This window comes from Dendrobates tinctorius, unplaced genomic scaffold (assembly GCF_039654945.1).
Source record: "Dendrobates tinctorius isolate UK_male_01 unplaced genomic scaffold, ASM3965494v1 ptg000223l, whole genome shotgun sequence".
Taxonomy (NCBI): Eukaryota; Metazoa; Chordata; class Amphibia; order Anura; family Dendrobatidae; genus Dendrobates; species Dendrobates tinctorius.
The window spans coordinates 2,805,314-2,827,788 of NW_027361890.1; the positions used below are offsets into that span (position 1 = coordinate 2,805,314).

Consider the following 22,475-nt stretch of genomic DNA (forward strand, 5'->3'; position numbering starts at 1 on the left):
AACCTCTGACTCTGTCTCGGCTCATCTTCTTACAGAATCTCTCCCAAACTTTTGAATGGCCTTTTCTTAACAATCCTTTCAAAGCTGCGGATATCCCGGTTGCTTGTGCACCTTTTCCTACCACACTTTTTCCTTCAAGTCAACTTTTCATTAATATGCTTGGATACAGCACTCTGAACAGCCAGCTTCTTTAGCAATTAAATTTTGAGGCTTACGCTCCTTGTGGAGTTGTGTCAATGACTGCCCTCTGGACATCTGTCAACTCAGCCTACTGAGCTACTAAAACAGACTAAGGGACTTTTTAAAATGCTTAAGAAGCCTTTGCAGGTGTTTTTTGTTAATTATTCTAGTTTACTGAGATGATGACTTTTGGGTTTTCATTGACTGTAAGCCATAATCTTCAATATTAACAGAAATAAACACTTGAAATAGATCACTCTGTTTGTAATGACAGTATGGTGTATACAATATATAAGTTTCACTTTTTGTATTGAAGAGCTTAAATAAATTAACTTTTTGATGATATTCTAATTTTGTGAGAAGCACCTGTATCTATTAAGTCAAACCTTTCAGGTCTTCTTTACGGGGGATATTCCTAACTCGTACATTAAAGGTAACCTGTTATTATTTTATTATACTGATTAAAATGATACCTTAGTTGATGAAATCCATCTTGTGTTTTTTTTAATCTTTATTTTCAGTTTTGTGTTAATGATATGCTCGTGCTTGGGGCTGCCTGTGGGGGGTCTTCATGTGGTGCTCTGACTAGGTATTCATAATGCAGACTGCTGCCAGGTCACTGATCCGTCTGTTACCTCCCCCTAGTTTGCATAATGTACATACTGAAGGAAAAAAAAACCTTCTGCAGGCAGGTAGCAGCCATGGCCCCTGCGCTGCAGCATAATCGGATGTTCAGTGTCCCAATAATAAATGTTCTTCATGTTAGGCCTCTTTCACACTTCCGTTTTTGACAATCAGTCAAGATCCGCCAACTTTGAAAAAAAACGGATCCGCCATTTTTCTTTGCGGATCCGTTTTTTTCCCCATTGACTTTCATTATTGGCGGATCCTGAGTGATTGCCGTCCGTTGCATCCGTTTTTGTGAGGATCCGCCACAATGTTAGTGTCCGTCAACATCCTCAAAGATTTCCAAATGGAGCTTGCAACGTTTTTTTGGCCGGCGGATCCTCCAGACACTGAATTAACTCCAAATTCTGTCTGGGTGCCAGACAAAAAAAAAAATTCTCTCTCTCTCTCTCGCCAGCGGTTCCTTTAAATTCACTCATTTTCAGGATCCGTCTAAAAACGGATCCTGTGCCATCCGTTCACATCAGTTGAGAACGGATCCGCTTGTCTGCCTTTTTGGCGGATTTTAACTGATGCAAATAACTGAAGTGTGAAAGAGGCCTTATTCAGATAGAAAGAAAAATCTGTTTTTATAATTGGGTTTGTAGGTGATCCAATAGCTGCTACTGCATAGGCTCGGGCAACACCGTCTTGGAGGAGGAATTTTTTTCTTCTCACGCAAGATGGTGCAGTCGATGCTGAATAACATCAACAACATTTATTATTCTCACAGTAACCCCTTCCTGACATGCACCATACATTTACTGCTCTGAGGGAGGTGTGTTCCCGCAAGGAGCAGTTTATCAATCGCGTGCACGTGTCAGCTGTATGTGACAGCTGATACCCTGCAGCAATGCCCAGGATCCTGCTAGCATGGATTGTGGGCATTTAACCCCTCTGATGCTGCTGTCAGTAGTGACAGTGTCATAGGGAAGCAACACGCAGGGAGGGGGCTCCCTGCGTGCTTCCATCAGGACATCGCAATCGCATCTCAATGTCTCTATGGTATCCATGGAGACCACGGCACAAAGATGGTTGCGAGGTCCTGGAGGGAAGGTGACTTGCGAGCGCCTGCTGAGAGCAGGTGCTGGCATGCCTCCTTCCCTACCTGTCAGATCCTGATCTGATATTCTGCAGTGCAGATTATCAGATCAGCGATCTGATGTAATATAGTAATGTGCCATACTGGGACAATGTAAAAAAGTTTTAAAAAAATTACAAAGTGTAAAAATATTTTTTTAAAAATCCATAAATAAAGAAAAAAAACGTATTTTAGATTGTAAGATGCACTTTTTTCCCCAAAATTTGGGGGGGAATGGGGGTGCGTCTTATAATGCAGATATACCTTACAGGCCGCGGTGGAGCAGGGTCCCAGGGTCGCTGTTGGAGGAGGCAAGAGTGGCACGTTGCAGCAGGCCGCAGGCTGGAATGAGGGGGTGCTCCGATGTGTGCCACTGAGGGTGAAAATGGCTGCGGTGCTCTGTGGTGTGGGGGGCTTCGCCAGCATTTTGTGTCCATTACTGCAATGCAGTGGCCTCCAGAAAAATGGCCACCATGCTCCGATTGAGATCTCAGCAATGAGATCTCAGGAGACAAGATCTCGGCACCCAAGATCTCATTGCCAAGATCTCAATCTGAGCATGCGCCACCCCCGGTGGCCATTTTCCTGGAGACCCCACCCTGCTCATCTACCACAGAGCACCGCTACCATATTCACCTGCAGCGGAACACCAGCCTGTGGTCTGCAGCAACATGCCACTCTTGCCTCCTCTAGCTGCGACCCCGGGACCCCGCTTCACTGCATCCACCACCCCCAGTAAGCAATAAGAGGCATGGATTATAAGAGGCACCACCATTTTATTAAAAAAAAAAATTCCTATTTTTCTCCTCAAAATTAGGGGTATGTCTTATAATCCAGTGTGTCTTATAATCTGCAAAATATGGTAAATATTTTTCCAATAAATATATTTATGTAAAAGAAAAACAATAAAAGTACACACATTTGGTATCGCCGCATACGTAACGACCAGCTGTATAAAACTGTCCCACTAGTTAACAACTTTGGTGCACACCATAAAAAAAGCTAAAAACCAATGCTTTATCATCATACCACCGAACAAAAAGTGCAATAAAACACGATCAAAAAGATAGATGTAAATAAAAATGGTACTGCTGAAAACATCATCTAATCCTGAAAAAACAAGCTGCCATGCAGATCCATCAGCAGAAAATTAAAAAAGTTATAGCTTTCAGAATAAAGCGATGCAAAAATAATAATTTTTTTTTATAAAATAGTTTTTATTGTGTAAAAGCGCCAAAGCATAAAAAAAATATAAATAAGGTATCGCTGTAATCATACTGACCTGAAGAATAAAGCTGTCTTACCAATTTTATTACACACGTAACGGTAAAAAAAATATATAACAAAAAGCAATTCCTGATTTGCTGGATTTTCTTCATTTTGTCTCCCAAAAATCAGAATAGAAAGCGATCAAAAAATGCCATGTGCCCGAAAATGGTACCAATAAAAACATCAACTCGTCCTGCAAAAAACAGGCCCTCACATGATTCTGTTGGCCAAAATATCGAAAAATTATAGCTCTCAAAATAAGGCGATGCAAAATCAAATTTTCACAATAAAAAGTGTCTTTTAGTGTGTGACAGCAGCAAAACATAAAAACCTGATATGAATCTGGTATCACTGCAATTTCACTGATCCAAAGAATAGAGTCGCCTAATCACTTATACTGCACAAGGAACTGCATTAAAAAATAAGTTAAACCAATTCTTCACGTTCTGTTGATTTTTTCATTCTGCCTCTCATTCGCAGTAAGGCTTGGCACACATTTATCCTGCGCTCTGCGCTGAGCGCTTACACATGTAAATCTCTGAAATACACAATTCAGACAGAACCCCTAGTGGAAGATTCCCTATAATCAGGCAGATGGAGGCACTCTGGGTGCCATAGGACCTGTGATCCGGTGGTGTCAGTCTTTTTAGGATTGCACAGTTTTGTGCACTTCTGAAAAGGACACAACTGAACAGAGGCTTTTGCACTGGGCCTCAAAAGTAGTTTTCGACCACATATGGGGTATCGGTGAGCTCAGGAGAAATTGCACAACAAACTTTGTGGTCCATTTTCTCTTGCTACCCTTGTGAAAATACAAAATTTGTAGCAAAAAAATTTTTTGTCGGAAAAAAGTGCATTTTTTTTATTTTCATGGCTTATAGTTATAAACTTCTGTGAAGCACCTGGGGGCTCAAGATGCTCAGCACACATCTAGGTAAGGTCCCAAAAGGGTCTACTTTTCAAAATGTTGTTATGTGTGGGGGATTTCACTGTTTAGGCACATCAGGGGCTCTTCAAATACGACATGGCATCTGCTAATTATTCCATCAAATTTTGCATTCGAAAAGTCAAATGGCACTCCTTCCCTTCCAAGCCCTGCCGTGCGCCCAAACAGTAATATTCCCCCACTTATGGGGTATCGGTGTACTCAGGAGAAATTGCACAACAAATTGAATGAAGTAATTTTAACTGTTACCTTCATGAAAATGCAAAATATGGAGCTACAAAAGATTTGAGAAAAATTTGTTTTCTTTTTTATTTACACTGCTCTACGTTATAAACTTCTGCGAAGCACTTGTGGGTTCAAATTGCTCAATACACATCTAGATAAGTTCCATAAGGGGTCTAGTTTCCAAAATGGTGTCACTTGTGGAAGGTTTTAACTGTTTAAGCACATCAGGGACTCTCTAAACATGACATGGCGTCTTTCCCTTCTGAGCTCTGCCATGCGCTCAAACAGTAGATTTTTTAACATATGGGGTATCGGCATGCTCAGGAGAAATCGTACAACAAAATGGATGGTCCATTTTCTCTTGTTACCTGCAGAAAGATTTTTTTTCTTTAGTACAGCTATTCATTATGCAAACAAGGGGGGCAGGTCACTGAGGGATATGTGACCTGTCAGCAGTCTGCATTGTGAATACCTACAGTACAGACCAAAAGTTTGGACACACTTTCTCATTCAAAGAGTTTTCTTTATTTTCATGACTATGAAAATTGTAGATTCACTCTGAAGGCATCAAAACTATGAATTAACACATGTGGAGTTATATAGTTAACAAAAAAGTGTGAAACAACTGAAAATATGTCTTATATTCTAGGTTCTTCAAAGTAGCCACCTTTTGCTTTGATTACTGCTTTACACACTCTTGCCATTCTGTTGATGAGCTTCAAGAGATAGTCACTTGAAATGGTCTTCCAACAGTCTTGAAGGAGTTCCCAGAGATGCTTAGCACTTGTTGGCCCTTTTGCCTTCACTCTGTGGTCCAGCTCACCCCAAACCATCTCTATTGGGTTCAGGTCTGGTGACTGTGGAGGCCAGGTGGTCTGGCATAGCACCCCATCACTCTCCTTCTTTGTCAAATAGCCCTTACACAGCCTGGAGGTGTGTTTGGGGTCATTGTCCTGTTGAAAAATAAATGAAGGTCCAACTAAATGCAAACCGGATGGAATAGCATGCCGCTGCAAGATACTGTGGTAGCCATGATGGTTCAGTATGCCTTCAATTTTGAATAAATCCCCAACAGTGTCACCAGCAAAGCACCCCCACACCATCAAACCTCCTCCTCCCTGCTTCACTGTGGGAACCAGGCATGTAGAGTCCATCCGTTCACCTTTCCTGCGTTGCACAAAGACACGGTGGTTGGAACCAAAGATCTCAAATTTGGACTCATCAGACCAAAGCACAGATTTCCACTGGTCTAATGTCCATTCCTTGTGTTCTTTAGCCCAAACAAGTCTCTTCTGCTTGTTGCCTGTCCTTAAGCAGTGGTTTCCTAGCAGCTATTTTACCATAAAGGCCTGCTGCACAAAGTCTCCTCTAAACAGTTGTTGTAGAGATGTGTCTGCTGCTAGAACTCTGTGTGGCATTGACCTGGTCTCTTATCTGAGCTGCTGTTAACCTGTGATTTCTGAGGCTGGTGCCTCGGATGAACTTATCCTCTGCAGCAGAGGTGACTCTTGGTCTTCCTTTCCTGGGGCGGTCCTCATGTGAGCCAGTTTCTTTGTAGCACTTGATGGTTTTTGCCACTGCACTTGGGGACACTTTCAAAGTTTTCCCAATTTTTTCCGGACTGACTGACCTTCATTTCTTAAAGTAATGATGGCCACTCGTTTTTTGTTTACTTAGCAGCCTTTTTCTTGCCATAATACAAATTCTAACAGTCTATTCAGTAGGACTAACAGCTGTGTATCCACCAGACTTCTGCACAACACAACTGATGGTCCAAACCCCATTTATAAGGCAAGAAATCCCACTTATTAAACCTGACAGGGCACACCTGTGAAGTGAAAACCATTTCCGTTGACAACCTCTTGAAGCTCATCAACAGAATGCCAAGAGTGTGCAAAGCAGTAATCAAAGCAAAAGGTGGCTACTTTGAAGAACCTAGAATATAAGACATATTTTCAGTTGTTTCACACTTTTTTATTAATTATATAATTACACATGTGTTAATTCATAGTTTTGATGCCTTCAGAGTGAATTAACAATTTTCAGTCATGAAAATAAAGAAAACTCTTTGAATGAGAAAATGTGTACAAAGTTTTGGTCTGTACTGTAAGCAGTGCACCACATGAAGACCCCCCTCCAGGCTTGCCCCAGATCACGAGCATATCATTAACTCAAAACTGAAAATAAAGATTGAAAAAGAACCACAATATGGATTTCATCAACCAAGATATAATTTTAATCGGTATAACGGTGCTGACCTGATACTGTCTGTACGTTACTCAGCCATGCTGGCATGTCCATGGGCCATAGCAGGATGGTGGTTAGCACTGTAGCCTTGCAGCTCCTGGATCCTGGGGTCAAATCCCACCTAGGAAAACATCTGCAAAGAGTTTGCATGCATTCCCCTGATACTTTGTTTTCCTCTCATGCTCCATAGTAATAAGGAATTTAAATTGTAAGCCCCAATGGAGACAATGATGATGAAGTCTTTAAGTTACTTTGGAAGTTAATGGTGCTATAAATCGTGAGTAAAGTAAAATAGTTGCAGGTCCCTATCTAGTAATGTCGGATAAGGGCTACAGGCCTGGAGAGGGTTTATGCAGGAATGTAAGGGGTTAAAATAAGTTAGGACATGTGAAAAAGGTGGGGGTGGAGTTTAGGGTCAGGAGCGAAATCCTGAAAGTTGGAGATATGGTTCATTTTGGATGTTGGGGGAGCCGGCAAAGGCTGTGGACCACCCCCAGTGGACTAAATTTGGGTAGTAGAACATCTGCGTAAAGAGGCCTTAGTAGGTCCGTTGGTAGTGGTTACCATTAGACATCAGGTTCTTTTTTTATTATGGTGCCTCTTAGCAGATGTGGAATCGGCTAGAGCTAATACAACTTGAGCAGTCACTGCATTCATATAGTGGGGTCACCAGACTTATGGGGCTTTAAGGACCAGTTCCGTTCCATTGGTTGAGATATTTGGGGAAAGCTATTGCTATCTAATGTTTATATATGTTGCATTCATTCCAACCAGCTGTATCTACTCTCTTTATTTCAGGTAGGAATCAGGGGTTTGACGTAGGGTTGAGCGAACCCAGTCTGTAAAGTTTGGGGCTCATACGGGACACCTAGAGTCTGGTGCTGAACTCCAAACAATGACTTGAACTGGAAGTTCGTGAAAAGTTCATTTAACTATTAGGAGCTTGGATGTTTAATAAAGCTTGTTGAAAGGCTACAGCGCAGTCAATAAACAAGCTTTTAGGCTGTGGGAAATTATGTATCCATCACAGCCATGTCAAGTATTGTACCACTGCTGGATCAGAGGTGGCACTACTCGGACTAGGGTAGAGCAGCTTGATTAAGGGAAGGTTTAATAAAAAAAAATGTAAAAATGATGTGGGGTGCCTCCTATTTTTAATAGTCAGGAACGAGAAAGCAGAGAGCTGTGAGCCGGTCTTCTTATGCTGGGAAAGGCCTAATTTCCATGGACCGTCCCAGCCTATAGTATCAGCCCCCAGCTGTCTGCTTTGCCTTTGCTGGTTACTAAAAATGAGGGTACTCAAAAAAAATTACTTGTGGTAAAACTATTTTTAAATCTCGAGGCTGTATTGGTCACCCACGGTCGTGTCTCACAGGTGATTACAACAGTAACATCATCGCCCGTGAGACATGACCACGAGTGATCTATGCAGTCTCGTTCTTGAAAACAAGGCTGCATAGGTCACTCACAGTCATGTGTCATAGGTGATGACAGTTCTAACTTCATCGCTCATGAGACATTACCGCGAGTAACCTATGGAACATCATTCTCTGAATGACGCTCCATAAGTTGCAGGTGAGAATCACTAGATGCATGAGAACCCACAATGGATTACGTTGGAACTGCTGGGATTATTTTTTTAATAATAAATGGGTAAACCAGGGAATGTGTGGAGGAGTCTTTATTCAAATAAACTTTTTTTTTAATAACCAGCAAAAAGGCAAAGTATAAAGCTGAGGGCTGATACTAATAGGCTGGGAAGGTCCATGGATATTGTCCCTTTCCCAGGATAATAGACCAGCTCACAGTTGTCTGCTTTCCCTTTGCTGGTTTTTAAAAATTGAGGGGACTCCAATTCGTTTTTTCCACTTTTTTATACAGTATATTAATAAATACAATAAAATACACACGCAAGGCACTCCACCACTTGAACCTTCGGCCTCTAATTTCTCTATCCGTAATTGTTTGCCTGGCAATTTTACTGCTCTTACCCTCATTTTTCTTCGTTTTTCAGTCTCCAGGCACTTTGTGTGGCCATTTAACAGCCATTTTACAGCACCAAAGTTTGGGTCCCCATTGACTTATATGGGGTTTGTGTCCAGGATCATGATCGGGTAAAGTTCTGGTATCCGAAACAAATTTTGGACTAAATTTTGGCTGAACCCAACAAACCCGAGCTTCTATTGCTCCACTTATTCCTAATTTGAGGTCATGTACAGCTCTGCAAAAATTAAGAGACCACCACATCAAAACCCTGTCATAGGCAGCCCATTCTCCAGACCTGAACCCCATTGAAAACTTCTGGAATGTAATCCAGAGGATGATGCATAGTCACAAGCCATCAAACAAAGAAGAACTGCTTACATTTTTGCTCCAGAAGCAGTGTGAAAGACTGGTGGCAAGCATACCAAGACACATGAAAGCTGTTTTTAAAAATCATGGTTATGCCACAAAATATTGATTTCTGAACTCTTCCTGAGTTAAAACATTAGTATTGTTGTTTCTAAATGACTATGAACTTGTTTTCTTTGCATTATTTGAGGTCTGAAAGCACTGTTTTTTTAATTTTGACCATTTTTCTTTGTCAGAAAAAAATACAAAATTTATTGATTGGAAAATCGGAGACATGTTGTCAGAAGTTTATAGACTAAAAGAACAATTTACATTTTACTCAAAAATATACCTATAAAGAGAAAAATCAGACAAACTGAACATTTGAAAGTGGTCTCTTAATTTTTACCAGAGCAGCATAAAATCATGGCCTGGGGATGGTGCAGGAGTAGTAGAGAGGAAAAAGAATATGCTGGAGTGACTTGCCAATACCCTTTGTCATGAGTATAGAGCAATACTGTCAGGAAAGAGACGATCAAAATTCCAATGCAAATTAATGCACAATTTGCCTTTTAGAGGATTAGAATTCTAGTGCCACTTATTGGAAACAGCAACCCTAAAAGTCAATGTCGACCCTTTAATGAACGTTGCCATATGACTTAGGATAAAAGCCAAACCAGAATCTCAATTTGCAGATACGGAGTTTTGGGGGGTTGCCCATCATCAGTGCAAAGTGTGAGATCTGAATGCACTGACAATAGCTCTCAAAGGTGCCCTGTTCTCATTGTAGATATAGGTCTTATTATTGGGACTTGCATTTAATATACATTTGTGGCATATCTTATGATACGTTTGAGACAAGAATAACCCTTTAATTTTATTGGTGACTTTGCACATAAAAGTATTGTGAGAAACAAGCAGTGGGTATTTCCATATGATTGTAAGCTTTGAATATGGCGTTTTCCTTCAAAACTTACCACACTGGCTGCAAAAAATTGCTTTGTTAACATGTTTGGTAGCACAACTAGAGCTTCCAGAATTCCTTCTAACTTCAGTGTAAGCTGGGATGTCAAGAGAATCTCAGGAGACTTGGTGGTCTTCATAGCGAACATTATAGCCTCGGATTTTGGAAAATATTTTGTCACCTATAGCAGACAAATTACACATATTCAAGTCCACCAATCACATTTGTCTTCACTGTGTATTATCTCACACTAAAATATACCAAAGAGTAATAAACATTACTAAAGAAGATCATAATAAAAACAGATTATTTTGATAAAATCAGCTGCATTATATGGTAATATACAGTTATAAAGGATTATTGTATTGATCTAACATTGATTTTTTTGGACAAACAATATGATATGCAATGAGCAGCATAACTAGAGTTTAATGCACCCCGGTACAAAAGTTGGACCTGGACTCTCCTCCCCCCCCGCTTGTTGGTCAGCTGCTTGGGCTCTTGCAGCGTTCTATATTCTATAATGACCTCCCCCCCATTTGTGTAATAATGTTCTCCACCTTGGACCCATGCTGATATACATGACCTCCATCCTAGTATATATGCCTCTCATCCTGGTATATACAGTGATGAGCATATAAGTAGCAATGTACTGAACTTTTCACTTTCAGACTCTATATCTCACCATCCACTTCTGCTTCGGTAGTGAGACTATCATCATTATCTTGGCTGTCTCGTACATAAATTTGACTTGTAACTATTTTACTTAAGATTAGTTATGCAGATTCTTGTCATGTCACTGCATTGTTACCGTTTTGCTCCTAAAAATCTAAATTTTAATTATTTTGTGAATATGTTGTAAATCCACCTTTCGCTTTCAACACTGCCAGGATCCTTCTGGGCATGCTCTCGATCAGATTCAAGCATGTCTCAACTGAAATCTGATTCCAGATCTGTTATTCACATTCCCATAGTTGGTGCATAATGGTTCACTCACTTGGATATGTGCACAATTCTTTCTTAGGGTATGTGCACACGTTGCAGATTTTCACGCTTTTCCACTGCGTTTTTGGTCGCGTGGAATTGCATCAAATCTTCAGTCCAGAGTGCACACAATGTTAATCAATAGGAAATATAAAAACACTGAGCACACACTGTGTAAAAAACGTGCGGATTCGCAGTGTTTTATTTTCCGCAGCATGTTAATTCTTTGTACGGATCTGCAGCGTTTCTGCACCCATTGACTTGGACTTGCATTGAGTCGGGCACTTCCGCTGCAAAACTGCAGGTCTTAAAATTATGTGGTTTGCTGCGGATGAAACGCTGCAGATCAGGAGGAGGGAAGTGTGTGGGTGGAGTGTGGGCGGTGACTGTGTACGTGTATGGTGTGTGCGGGCCATGTGTGTGCGTGTGTGGTGCAATCTGCGGGGCTGTGCGGGGGTCTGCTGAGGCTGTGTGGGGGGTCTTTGGGGCTGTCTGGGGGTTTGCTGGGGCTGTGGGGAGGTCTGCGGGGCTGTGCGGGGGTATGCAGTGGCTTTGCAGGGGTCTGCAGGCTGTGCAGGGGTCTGCGAGGGCTGTCCAGGGGTCTGCCGAGGATGTACAGGGGTCTTCGGGGCTGTGTGGGGGTCTGCGGGGCTGTGTGGGGTTCTGCCAGGGCTGTGTGTGTGTGTATGTGTGTATATGCAGGCATCGTCCGATGGGACTACAAGTCCCATTCGGCTATGCCTGCTACAGTGACAGTGAGTGACACATTAACCAATGATGGGACAGTAGTAGTCCAAAAAAAAACAAAACACATACACACATATAGTTCATACTTACCATATACACCTAATCCCCAAAGTCCTCGCTTACCTGCAAAAAAAATTAAAATAATAAACAAACAATATACTCCCTGTGCCCAACATAATCCAATTAATACGATTGTCCCACGATGATCTCCCGTGGAGAGCTGTCACATCAGCTGATGTGACCGCTCTCCAGGGGCTCCGGTGATACTATGACGGAGATAATTCTCTGCATTTTATCACTCCGCCAACAGGTCACCTGAGTTCACCTATCACTTTTCGGCATTACAGTGAGAGAATTTTCTCACGCTGTAGTGCTGTAAAGCGAGAGGCTTAACTCTGATGACACACTGCTGGAGGGTTATCTCCAGTTAGTGTGTCATCGGTGGCCTATAGAGTGGTCACATCTGCTGGTGTGACAGCTCTGTAGGGGAGATTGTTGTGGGACAATCGTTATTAATGGGATTACGTCGGACAGGAAGTATATTGTTGGTTTGTTTTTTCAATTTTTGTTTGCAGGTGATCGATGTCTTCAAATGGATTTAGGCATCTAATAAAAATTATGAAAAACTGTTTCGTGCTTTATTTCACTAAAATACTTTATTCTTCTGTGTGTTTTTAACCCTTTCATACTATAAGATTAATAATGGAGAGGCGTCTCATTGACGCCTCTCCATTATTAACTGGGCTTAATGTCACCTTACAATAGCAAGGTGACATTAACCCCTTATTACCCCATATGCCACCACTACATGGCAGTGGGAAGAGAGAAGCTTAGTGCCAGAATTGGTGCACCGTACAGATGTGCCATTTCTGGGGCGGCTGTGGGCTTGTATGTGTAGCCAGGGGGGCCAATATCCATGGCCCCTTCCTAGGCTATGAATATCAGCCCACAGCTGTCTTCTTAGCCTTTCTGGCTATAAAACATAGGGGGACACCACGTCAGTTTATTTTAATTGCCAGTAAAGGCTATGCAGACAGCTGAGGACTGATATTCATAGCCTGGGATGATCCATGGGCATTACCCCCTTCCCAGGCTACAAATATTGGCCCCCGGCCGTCGGCTTTCCCTCTCTGGCGCAGAAAATTGCGCGGGAGCCCATGCCATTTTTTCTCCCGTTTTATTTCCCCAAAATTAAACATATTGTTCATTAATAAACATGTATGGATATATCTATAGATATATCTATGGATATACAGTATATATACAGTATATAGATACAGTATATCTATGGATATATCTATAGATACGGTATATCTATAGATATATCTATGGATATATCTATGGATAAATCTATAGATATCTATCTATAGATATAGCTATGGATAGATATAGGTATATCTATCTACAGTAACTATAGATCTATCTATCGATATATCTATCTCTATAGATATATCCATCTGTCTATAGACGCTGGCTATGGAGTGTGGAGCAAGGGGCACGGAGGCGTGCCGAGTCACTGATGATGGCTAATGCCTGACTCAAACTCTGACCTACCTAAGCCTAAGCCTGGGCACTATCAGGCTAGACTGCACAACACATGCGTACCAAGGGTAGGGGTTTCATAATGAGTCAGTCACCAGAGACATTCATACATGCATACACCACTCACTCCTCATAGTCTGAAAATACAGTCTATCCTAGCGCATGGCCGAGCGGCCATGCAAACCTTTTATAGCCGCGAGCGTCCGGGACCTTCCTGGCTTCTCGGGCCAATCCGAACAGGAGCAGGACCTGAGCACATGACCTTCGATCTCCAATGGGAGATCACTCCACGGGCATGCTCAGCGGCCCGACATGAGGTACCAAGTATCCCACTGCCCTGGGGGTGATCCAATTTTGGCGTCACGAACAGGATTGCGAAGCCCGGTGCCAGCGGGTCCTGTGTGCCAGAAACTGTACTGTGTACCATAGACTGTGATTGTGCAATTGCCGCCATTACCCCGCCACTTGGTGCACGCGGGAAGCCGAAGAGGCGTGCCGTCATGGGCGGAGCCTGCGAGAGAGCACGAAAAGAATCTTCCCTGGAGAATCTTGCTGCTGAGCAGCCTGCATTGCCAAAGCTGTGCCAGAGGTGGCAGCAGCAAGCAAACCCACGGAGCTGGTCTGGGCAGAGCGCCGGGACTGACGAGTTTGCTGAACAACCTCCTCTGTGGCTGGAGAGGAATGGGAGACCGCTGGAAGCAAGGCTCAAGATTCCCGCTGTGCAGCGACAGGAACCCGACGCCTAACATTACCCTCCCTCCTAGGGCCCCCTCCTCTCTGAGCCTCGCTGCGCTCAAATTCCGCAATGAGAAGAGGAGTGTGGATGTTCTCCACCGGCTCCCAGGTCCGAGCCTCAGGACCATGACCCTTCCAATCCACCAAGTAAAACTTTTTGCCCCGCATCACCTTGCATCCCACGATGGCATTGACCTCAAACTCGTCTGACGACAGGTCCGATGTCCCAGCAGATGGCTCAGAAAACCAGGACATGTGGACAGGCTTAAGGAGAGACACATGAAACGTGTACGAGATAACCAAGTGTGGTGGAAGGGCCAGGCGGTAGACCACAGGGTTGATCTGCTCGAGGACCTTGAAAGGGCCAATATAGCGCGGTACGAACTTAGAGGGTTCAACCCGCAGCCTGATGTTTAGGGCAGAAAGCCACACTAAGTCGCCAGGGGCGAAGGTCAGAGCAGGACACCTGTGTGTGTCAGCGGAGACCCTCATTCTCTCCTTGGAGGCCCGGATAGCATCCTGCGTGTGATCCTAAATGTCACGTGCCTCCACCGCCCAGTCTGCCACCCTAGAGTCGGTTCACGACATGGGCATGGGCACGGGGACGCGCGGATGCTGGCCGTAATTTAAGAGGAATGGGGTCTGACCGGTAGAATCGGCCACAGCGTTGTTCAAAGCGCACTCCGCCCACGGCAGCAAGGATGCCCAATCATCCTGCCTGCCGAGACAAAATGTCGCAGATATGTCACCAGGGTCTGGTTGGCTCTCTCAACCAACCCGTTCGTCTCGGGATGATAGGCCGAGGAGAGATTTAGCTCAATGCTGAGCAGAGAACAGAGCTCTCTCCAGAACCGAGACGCAAACTGAGGACCCCAGTCACTGACAATCTTATCCGGCATGCCGTGCAGGAGGAAAACATGCTTAATAAACAACGCTGCCAGGCCCCGTGCAGAAGGTAGCCGCGAGAGTGGTACCAGATGCACCATCTTGGAGAAATGAATGGTGACCACCCAAATGACGGTGCTGCCACTGGACTTGGGCAGACCCACCACAAAGTCCATACCGACCATCTCCCAGGGCCTGTCCGCTACTGGCAGGGGATAGAGTAATCCAATGGGCCGCTGCCGAGAGGATTGATTCTGGGCGCAAGAGATGCACGCCTTAATATAGTCCCTGACGTCACGAGCCATATGTGGCCACCAGTACGTCCTCGCCAGGAGATCAGAGGTTTATTTGGTTCCAAAATGTCCCCCCACCCTGGACGAATGAGCCCAAGAGAGGACCTCTGGTCGCAGATGGGCAGGGACAAAAGTCTTGCCGGAGGTACCAACTCGAGAGCAACCGAAGCCACGGTCCTCAGACTCTCCGATGAAACTATCAGCCGAGGCTCCTCCTCCGATAACAACACGGAGTGAGAAAGAGCGTCGGTCCGGATGTTCTTCTCCCTGGAGAGAAAATGCAGGGTGAAATGGAATCGGGAGAAGAACAAGGACCATCTGGCCTGGCGAGAATTCAGCCGCTGGGCAGGCTGTAGATAGACCAAACTTTTGTGGTTGGTGAACACCTAGAAAGGATGGCGAGCCCCCTCTAGGAGGTATCTCCACTCTGAGAAAGCCAGCTTCATTGCTAGCAACTCCCTGTCCCCGATGGAATAATTCCTCTCCGCCGGTGTGAAGGTCTTAGAGAAGAAGCATGGGTGCTTCCGACCTTGCGAGTCCTTCTGGAACAGGACCGCTCCAGCACCGACGGAAGAGGCATCCAGCTCCAGAATGAAGGGCTTATCTACATCGGGGCGATGTAGAATGGGAGCGCTATCGAAGTGGGATTTAATAGCGGCGAAGGCCTTGGAGACAGTTTCCTACCACAGTTTGGGGTTTGCACCCTTCTTGGTGAGGGCTACCAAGGGCACTACCAAAGTTGAGAAATGGGGGATGAATTGGTGATGGTAATTTATGAACCCCATAAAGTGCTGCACCACTTTGAGAGAATGGGGCTCCCGCCAATCCATCACCGCCTGTAGTTTGGCAGGATCCATGGCCAACCCCTGGGCAGAGATGATATAGCCAAGGAAAGGCAAGGACTCCTGCTCAAACACACATTTCTCCAACTTGGCGTAAAGGGAGTTTGTCCGCAGGAGATCGAAAACTTTGCGAACATCTCTCCGGTGGGAGTCAATACCTGGAGCGTAAATGAGAATATCGTCCAGATAGACTACTACCGAGGTGGTAAGCATATCCCGGAAGATATTGTTCACAAAGTCTTGGAAGACGGCTGGTGCATTACATAGCCTGAAGGGCATCACCAGGTATTCATAGTGCCCATCTCTGGTGTTAAATGCCGTCTTCCATTCGTCCCCCTCACGGATGCGAATCAAGTTATAGGCTCTTCACAGATCAAGCTTAGTAAACACTCTCGCTCCCTGTAGCCTATCGAACAGTTCCGATATCAGGGGTAGAGGATACTTGTTCTTAACTGTTATGGCGTTAAGACCCCTGTAATCGATGCACGGACGTAATTCTCCATTTTTCTTTTGGACAAAGAAGAATCCCGCTCCCGCCGGAGACACAGACTTCCTAATGAATCCTCTTGCCAGATTCTCCCTGATATACTGAGACATGGCTTCTGTCTCTGGGAAAGATAGGGGGTAGACTCGACCCCGGGGAGGCTCAGCACCGGACAAGAGGTCAATAGGACAGTCGTAAGGGCGGTGCGGTGGATGGGTCTCCGCCGCCTTCTTGGAGAAAACGTCTTCATACTGCTGGTACTGCTTGGGAAGCAGAGATCTCTGGGAACCTCAGAGGTAGCGACCTGTACGCAGTCCCTCAGACACCTACCCTCACAGGACTTGCTCCAACTGAGGATTTTTCCCGAGGACCACTCTATGTGAGGAGAGTGAGCTCGTAACCAGGGAACTCCTAGGAGGACCTGGTCGATACCTTCGGGCATGACAAGAAGAGACAGGATCTCCTGATGGGAAGGAGACAGTAAGAGTCTCAGTGGAGCTGTCTGGTGGGTGATTTGGGATGGGAGTGTCGCACCATTCACCACTCTGATAGTGACTGGCTGAGGTAGCAGGACCAGGGGGATTGCATGTTGTAGGGCGAAGGCAGATGACATGAAATTGCCCTCCGCTCCAGAGTCCACACAAACCTCCACTACCAGAGTGGAAGAATTAAATTCTAACACCCCTTTAAACAGGAGCTTGGAGGAGAAAGTCGCTGTGTCTAGTAGGCCCCCTCCGATAATGTCAGGACTCTGGACACTTTTGCTATGTTCTGGAATTTTGCCCTTCTCCAAGATGGTGGTCTGACCTTCATGTGTTTCATGTCTGCTGCCTTTAAGACTCCACCCCAGTCATTAATCAATGCTGGAGTATTCTGCCTGTGTTCCTTTGAGTACTGGGTGGTCCTGGCTTCACAGCTGCTGTAGCTTGCTGAGGTTGTTCCATTCGTGGTTGCTTCAAGAGACTATACTGCACACCTCTGCTGCTGCCCGCTCCACAGCCGCTGGCTGTCTCCACTGCTCTGCTGTCCTGTTACCTGCTGCCACCTGATCGGTGAGACTTACTGTTTGCTCCGTCCTAAAGAATCTACCGTGTGCTTGCTACTTGTGGTTCTGCGATTCTGGCTGAATCAGCGGCCCTGCCGTGCCCTAACCGGACCAGGTTAGGGTACCCACTGGATAGACTTTCTGAGAACTATACCGTACTGATAACGGCATCTGTTTCCATAGTGGCCGGCTATAACGTTCTGGACTTTGTTTCTAAACTATGCTCCAAGCATTCGATACTTTGAAAAGCGTATACCCTGCAACTGGCCGCTGACCCCTAGCGGCAGTTTATTGACTTTTGTGTTTGCCTTGTTCACACTGTGCACGCATGGTTTTGCTGTGTTCTTATATAAACTCGATTCACTTAACTCTGGACTCTGCTGTGATTGTGCTTCTTGCCAAGAAACCCCGGTAGTATCCACTATAGTTGTTACAGGATACTCCAGCCCAAAAAGAGGGGTTTGCAGGAGCTATGTCTGACAGCAAGATGGAACAGGTGTACACCATGCTCCGTTCCCTGCAGCAGGATATGAATGTTCTGCAAAAGAAAGTTGAAAGCGTGGAACGTAATCAACGGGTTTTTGGGCAGAACCTGCAGGACTTAGACGCTCGAGTTGCAGCACAGGAAAGCAGATTGACTGGATTGGAGACCCAGTGTGGACAAAACTTCCAGGACATCAGTACACAGATGGCAGCTCAGGGGGCTCGACCTGTGACTTTGCCTGCAGGGCACGTACCACCACCTAGCCTTCCTAAATTACCACCATTTAGATACAATGGCAACCGCGACAAGTTTCGTGGATTCGTGAACCAATGTATGCTGTACTTTGACATCCATGCTGATCATTTCCCAACGGGCTGTTCTAAAGTGCTATGTATAATCATGCTGCTGACCTCACGTGCGCTCGCTTGGGCGAATCCTATGATCGAGTCTCGTGACCCATGCCTGAATGTGCTGGATGATTTTTTGGCCGCCATGGCACTAATGTTTGACGATCCAAATCGTCGCGCTTCTGCTGAGACCGCGCTGCTATCTTTGCGCCAGGGCAAGCGCTCGGGTATTGAATATGCGACCGACTTCAGGCGACTAGCAGTAGATACTAATTGGGACCTTTATGCACAGGTTCCCATTTTTAAGAGAGGCCTGTCCAGCGTGGTAAAGGATGAATTAGCCAGCTCAGAATCCCCACAGGAGCTCGAGGCTTTTATACAGCATTGCGTGCGCATAGACATTCGCCTTACTGAGCGCAGGCAGGAAAAGCTGGCTGTGTATAACCGCATGTCTAATTTTTCTTTTCCTCCCAAAGAAACTGCAGGTAAGACATCTCGGGGTGTGGAGGAGGTACCGATGCAGATTGACTCAGTTCAGAGGCGTGATAGTAATGAACGCCGGGAACATCGCCTTCGGGAGAGTTTGTGTTTTTATTGCGGCCAGTCAGATCACTTCCTGATTAACTGTCCAAAATGTCCTAAACGTCAGAACAAAGTGGTAGCTGCGATTGGGGAGCTGGATGGCAGTGATACGGAATCCGACACTTCTGAGTGTAGCCTGCCTATAGATGCAGTGTTTCAGTCGCTTGCTATGACCACACCCCCCGGGGAAGTAAAGGAAAAGAGCTCTCATTGTTCCCTCCCTATTAAAATCTTGTGTGCTGAAAGATGGATTTCCAGCTCAGCTATGATCGACTCAGGGGCGGGGGGCAATTTTATGGACATTTCCTTTGCCAAGGAACATGGCATTCAGTCTTGTCAGAAGGCTTCTCCAATTAATTTAGAGACAGTAGACGGCTCACCCCTAATCTCTGACCCTGTAGACCAGGAGACAATACCTCTCATGATCTTATTGGAGCCGGATCATCAGGAGCAATTGTCGTTCTTATTAATCTCTTCTCCACATTTTCCCGTGATCCTAGGTATTCCCTGGTTGCGCTCTCAGAACCCGACCATCAACTGGGAGACCAAGGCGATCACTTTCCCAACAAGGGAGAAGTCTACTACGAAGACAATCTCTACATCCTTGAAGGCCGAATCTCCTATACAGGTAGTGGGGATACCAACTGTCTATAAGGAATTTTCTGATGTGTGTGACAAGGAGAAGGCGGACCAGCTCCCGCCACACAGACACTATGACTGCCCTATTGAACTCCTTCCCGGGGCAGCGATCCCCTTTAGTAATGTCTACCCTCTGGCTGCACCAGAACTTCAGGCCCTAAAGGAATACATCGATGAAAATCTGGCCAAGGGCTTCATACGCCCTTCTTCCTCGCCAGCTGGGGCGCCTATATTCTTTGTGAAAAAGAAGGATGGGACACTAAGACCACGCATCGATTATCGGGGACTTAATAAGGTAACCGTACGTAACCGCTACCCTCTACCGCTAATACCTGAATTAATGGAGAGAGTCCGCCAAGCAAAGGACTTTTCCAAATTAGACCTTCGTGGGGCGTATAATCTAGTGCGTATTCGTCCTGGGGATGAGTGGAAGACAGCTTTCAGATGCCGTTATGGACATTTTGAATATCTAGTAATGCCCTTTGGACTGTGTAACGCGCCAGCGACCTTCCAACACCTCGTCAATGATATTTTCAGGGATCTATTGGACCAGTTTGTGGTCATATACTTGGACGACATTTTGATTTTTTCAGACTCATTGCAGGAACATGAGGAACATGTCAAGACGGTTTTAAGACGACTGAAGGAAAACCACCTATATATTAAACTGGAGAAATGCGAGTTCCATCGCTCCGAGATACAGTTTCTGGGCTATGTCATCTCCCCTCAGGGGCTGAATATGGAATCTGGAAAGATCCAGGCAATCACCGACTGGCCGGTACCCAAAAATATAAAACAGGTACAACGTTTTATCGGTTTTGCCAATTTTTATAGAGGTTTTATCCGAAATTTCTCTGATATTGTCCGTCCCATCACTGCATTGACAAAGAAGGAGAATCCATTTAAATGGTCCGCACAAGCTCAGGAAGCATCGTAACCTGGAGTTTCTTAGATCTGCGAAATGTCTCTCTCCTCGTCAGGCCCGCTGGAGCTTATTTCTGAATCAATTTGATTTTATTATCTCCTTTCGACCAGGTTCTCGCAATGGAAAAGCAGATACACTATCTCGGATTCATGCTGCAGATGCCTTACCAGGACCCCCGCCGAAAATGATTCTTTCCGATGCCAATTTCATCGGGGTCATCCAGGATAAGGACTTGTGGAAGGACATCAAGGAAGCGTATGTAGGTGACGTACTCTTGACTAACCCACCTGCTGATGTCAATCTGGTCCTTAAAGGGGGCATGTGGTTCAGAGGACAACGTGTTTACATCCCAGAGGCGGTCCGTCTCAAGATCTTCAGAGTGGTTCACGATTCCAAGGTGGCAGGTCATAGGGGGGTACAGAAGACCCAAGAGTTCCTAAGTCGCTTCTTCTGGTGGCCAACATGCCTGAAGGACACAAAGGACTACGTTCTCTCGTGCGAGGTATGTGCTCGTCATAAGACCCCACGTATGTCACCTACGGGCCTCCTGCAACCTTTACCTATTCCATCCCGCCCATGGGGGTCGATATCTATGGACTTTATTGTGGAGCTGCCCATCTCTAAAGGCATGAATACGATCTTAGTGGTTGTAGACCGTTTAACAAAGGCCGCTCATTTCGTCCCATGCGCCGGTCTTCCCTCAGCTAAAGAGACTGGAGATCTGGTCCTACAGAATGTGTTTCAGCTGCATGGGGTCCCAGATGAGATCATCTCTGATCGAGGCTCCCAATTTCCGTCAAGATTCTGGAAAGAGTTCTGTTCTGCACTCAATATTGATGTGTGCCTTTCTTCCGCCTATCACCCCCAGACAAATGGTCAGACAGAACGGACCAATCAGACCTTGGAACAGTATCTTCGGTGCTACGTCAGCCACCTTCAAGATGATTGGCTGGACTTACTTCCTTTGGCGGAGTTTTCTTATAACAACTCTCAGAACGCCTCTACTAAGGTAACACCGTTTTTTGCAAACCTGGGTTACCATCCCAGTATCTTTCCCAGGTCTCCAATAAAGTCTCCGGTTCCGGCTGTAGAGGAAAGGCTTACTACGATGAAACAGAATATGGAGGTTCTAAAAGAGACCCTGACTTCAGCCCAGGAGCGCTACAAAAGATCGGCAGATAGATTCCGCAAACCAGCACCTGTGTTCAAGGTAGGGGATTCCGTATGGTTATCCACCAAGAATTTAAAATTGAATGTTCCTTCACAGAAGCTGGGACAGAAGTTCATCGGCCCTTTCTGGATTAATGGCATTGTGAGCTCTGTGGCCTGTCGCCTGAAGTTACCTAGGACTATGAAGGTACATCCCGTATTTCATGTTTCCCTACTAAAGGCTGTCTCACCCAATACTTTTCAGGGTCGTGTTGTGCCACCTCCACGGCCGGTGATAATTGATGGGCAAGAGGAATTTGTGGTCGATGACATTATTGACTCCAGAATTCGCAGAGGTCGGCTCCAGTATCTGATTAGATGGCAGGGGTATCCCCCTGAAGAAGACTCTTGGGAACCGGTGGAGAACATCAGCGCTCAAAGGAAGATTTCTCTTTTCCATCAGAGATTCCCCGAGAAACCAGGTTCGGGATCGTCCTGAGGCCGCTTCTAAGGAGGGAGTAATGTCAGGACTCTGGACACTTTTGCTGTGTTCTGGAATTTTGCCCTTCTCCAAGATGGTGGTCTGACCTTCATGTGTTTCCTGTCTGCTGCCTTTAAGACTCCACCCCAGTCATTAATCAATGCTGGAGTATTCTGCCTGTGTTCCTTTGAGTACTGGGTGGTCCTGGCTTCACAGCTGCTGTAGCTTGCTGAGGTTGTTCCATTCGTGGTTGCTTCAAGAGACTATACTGCACACCTCTGCTGCTGCCCGCTCCACAGCCGCTGGCTGTCTCCGCTGCTCTGCTGTCCTGTTACCTGCTGCCACCTGATCGGTGAGACTTACTGTTTGCTCCGTCCTAAAGAATCTACCGTGTGCTTGCTA

The 22,475-nt window shown here is 45.4% G+C and overlaps 1 protein-coding gene across 1 annotated transcript in view; it reads right to left on the reverse strand.

Moving 5' to 3' along the window:
* Positions 1 to 22,475, reverse strand: part of LOC141059044 (bactericidal permeability-increasing protein-like) — a 203,766-nt gene that overhangs the window by 115,393 nt on the left and 65,898 nt on the right. Inside the window, exon 10 of the mRNA XM_073555254.1 lies at positions 9,923 to 10,090. Within this exon, the coding sequence (XP_073411355.1) occupies positions 9,923 to 10,090 (168 nt within the window). The remainder of the gene's footprint in view (positions 1 to 9,922; positions 10,091 to 22,475) is intronic.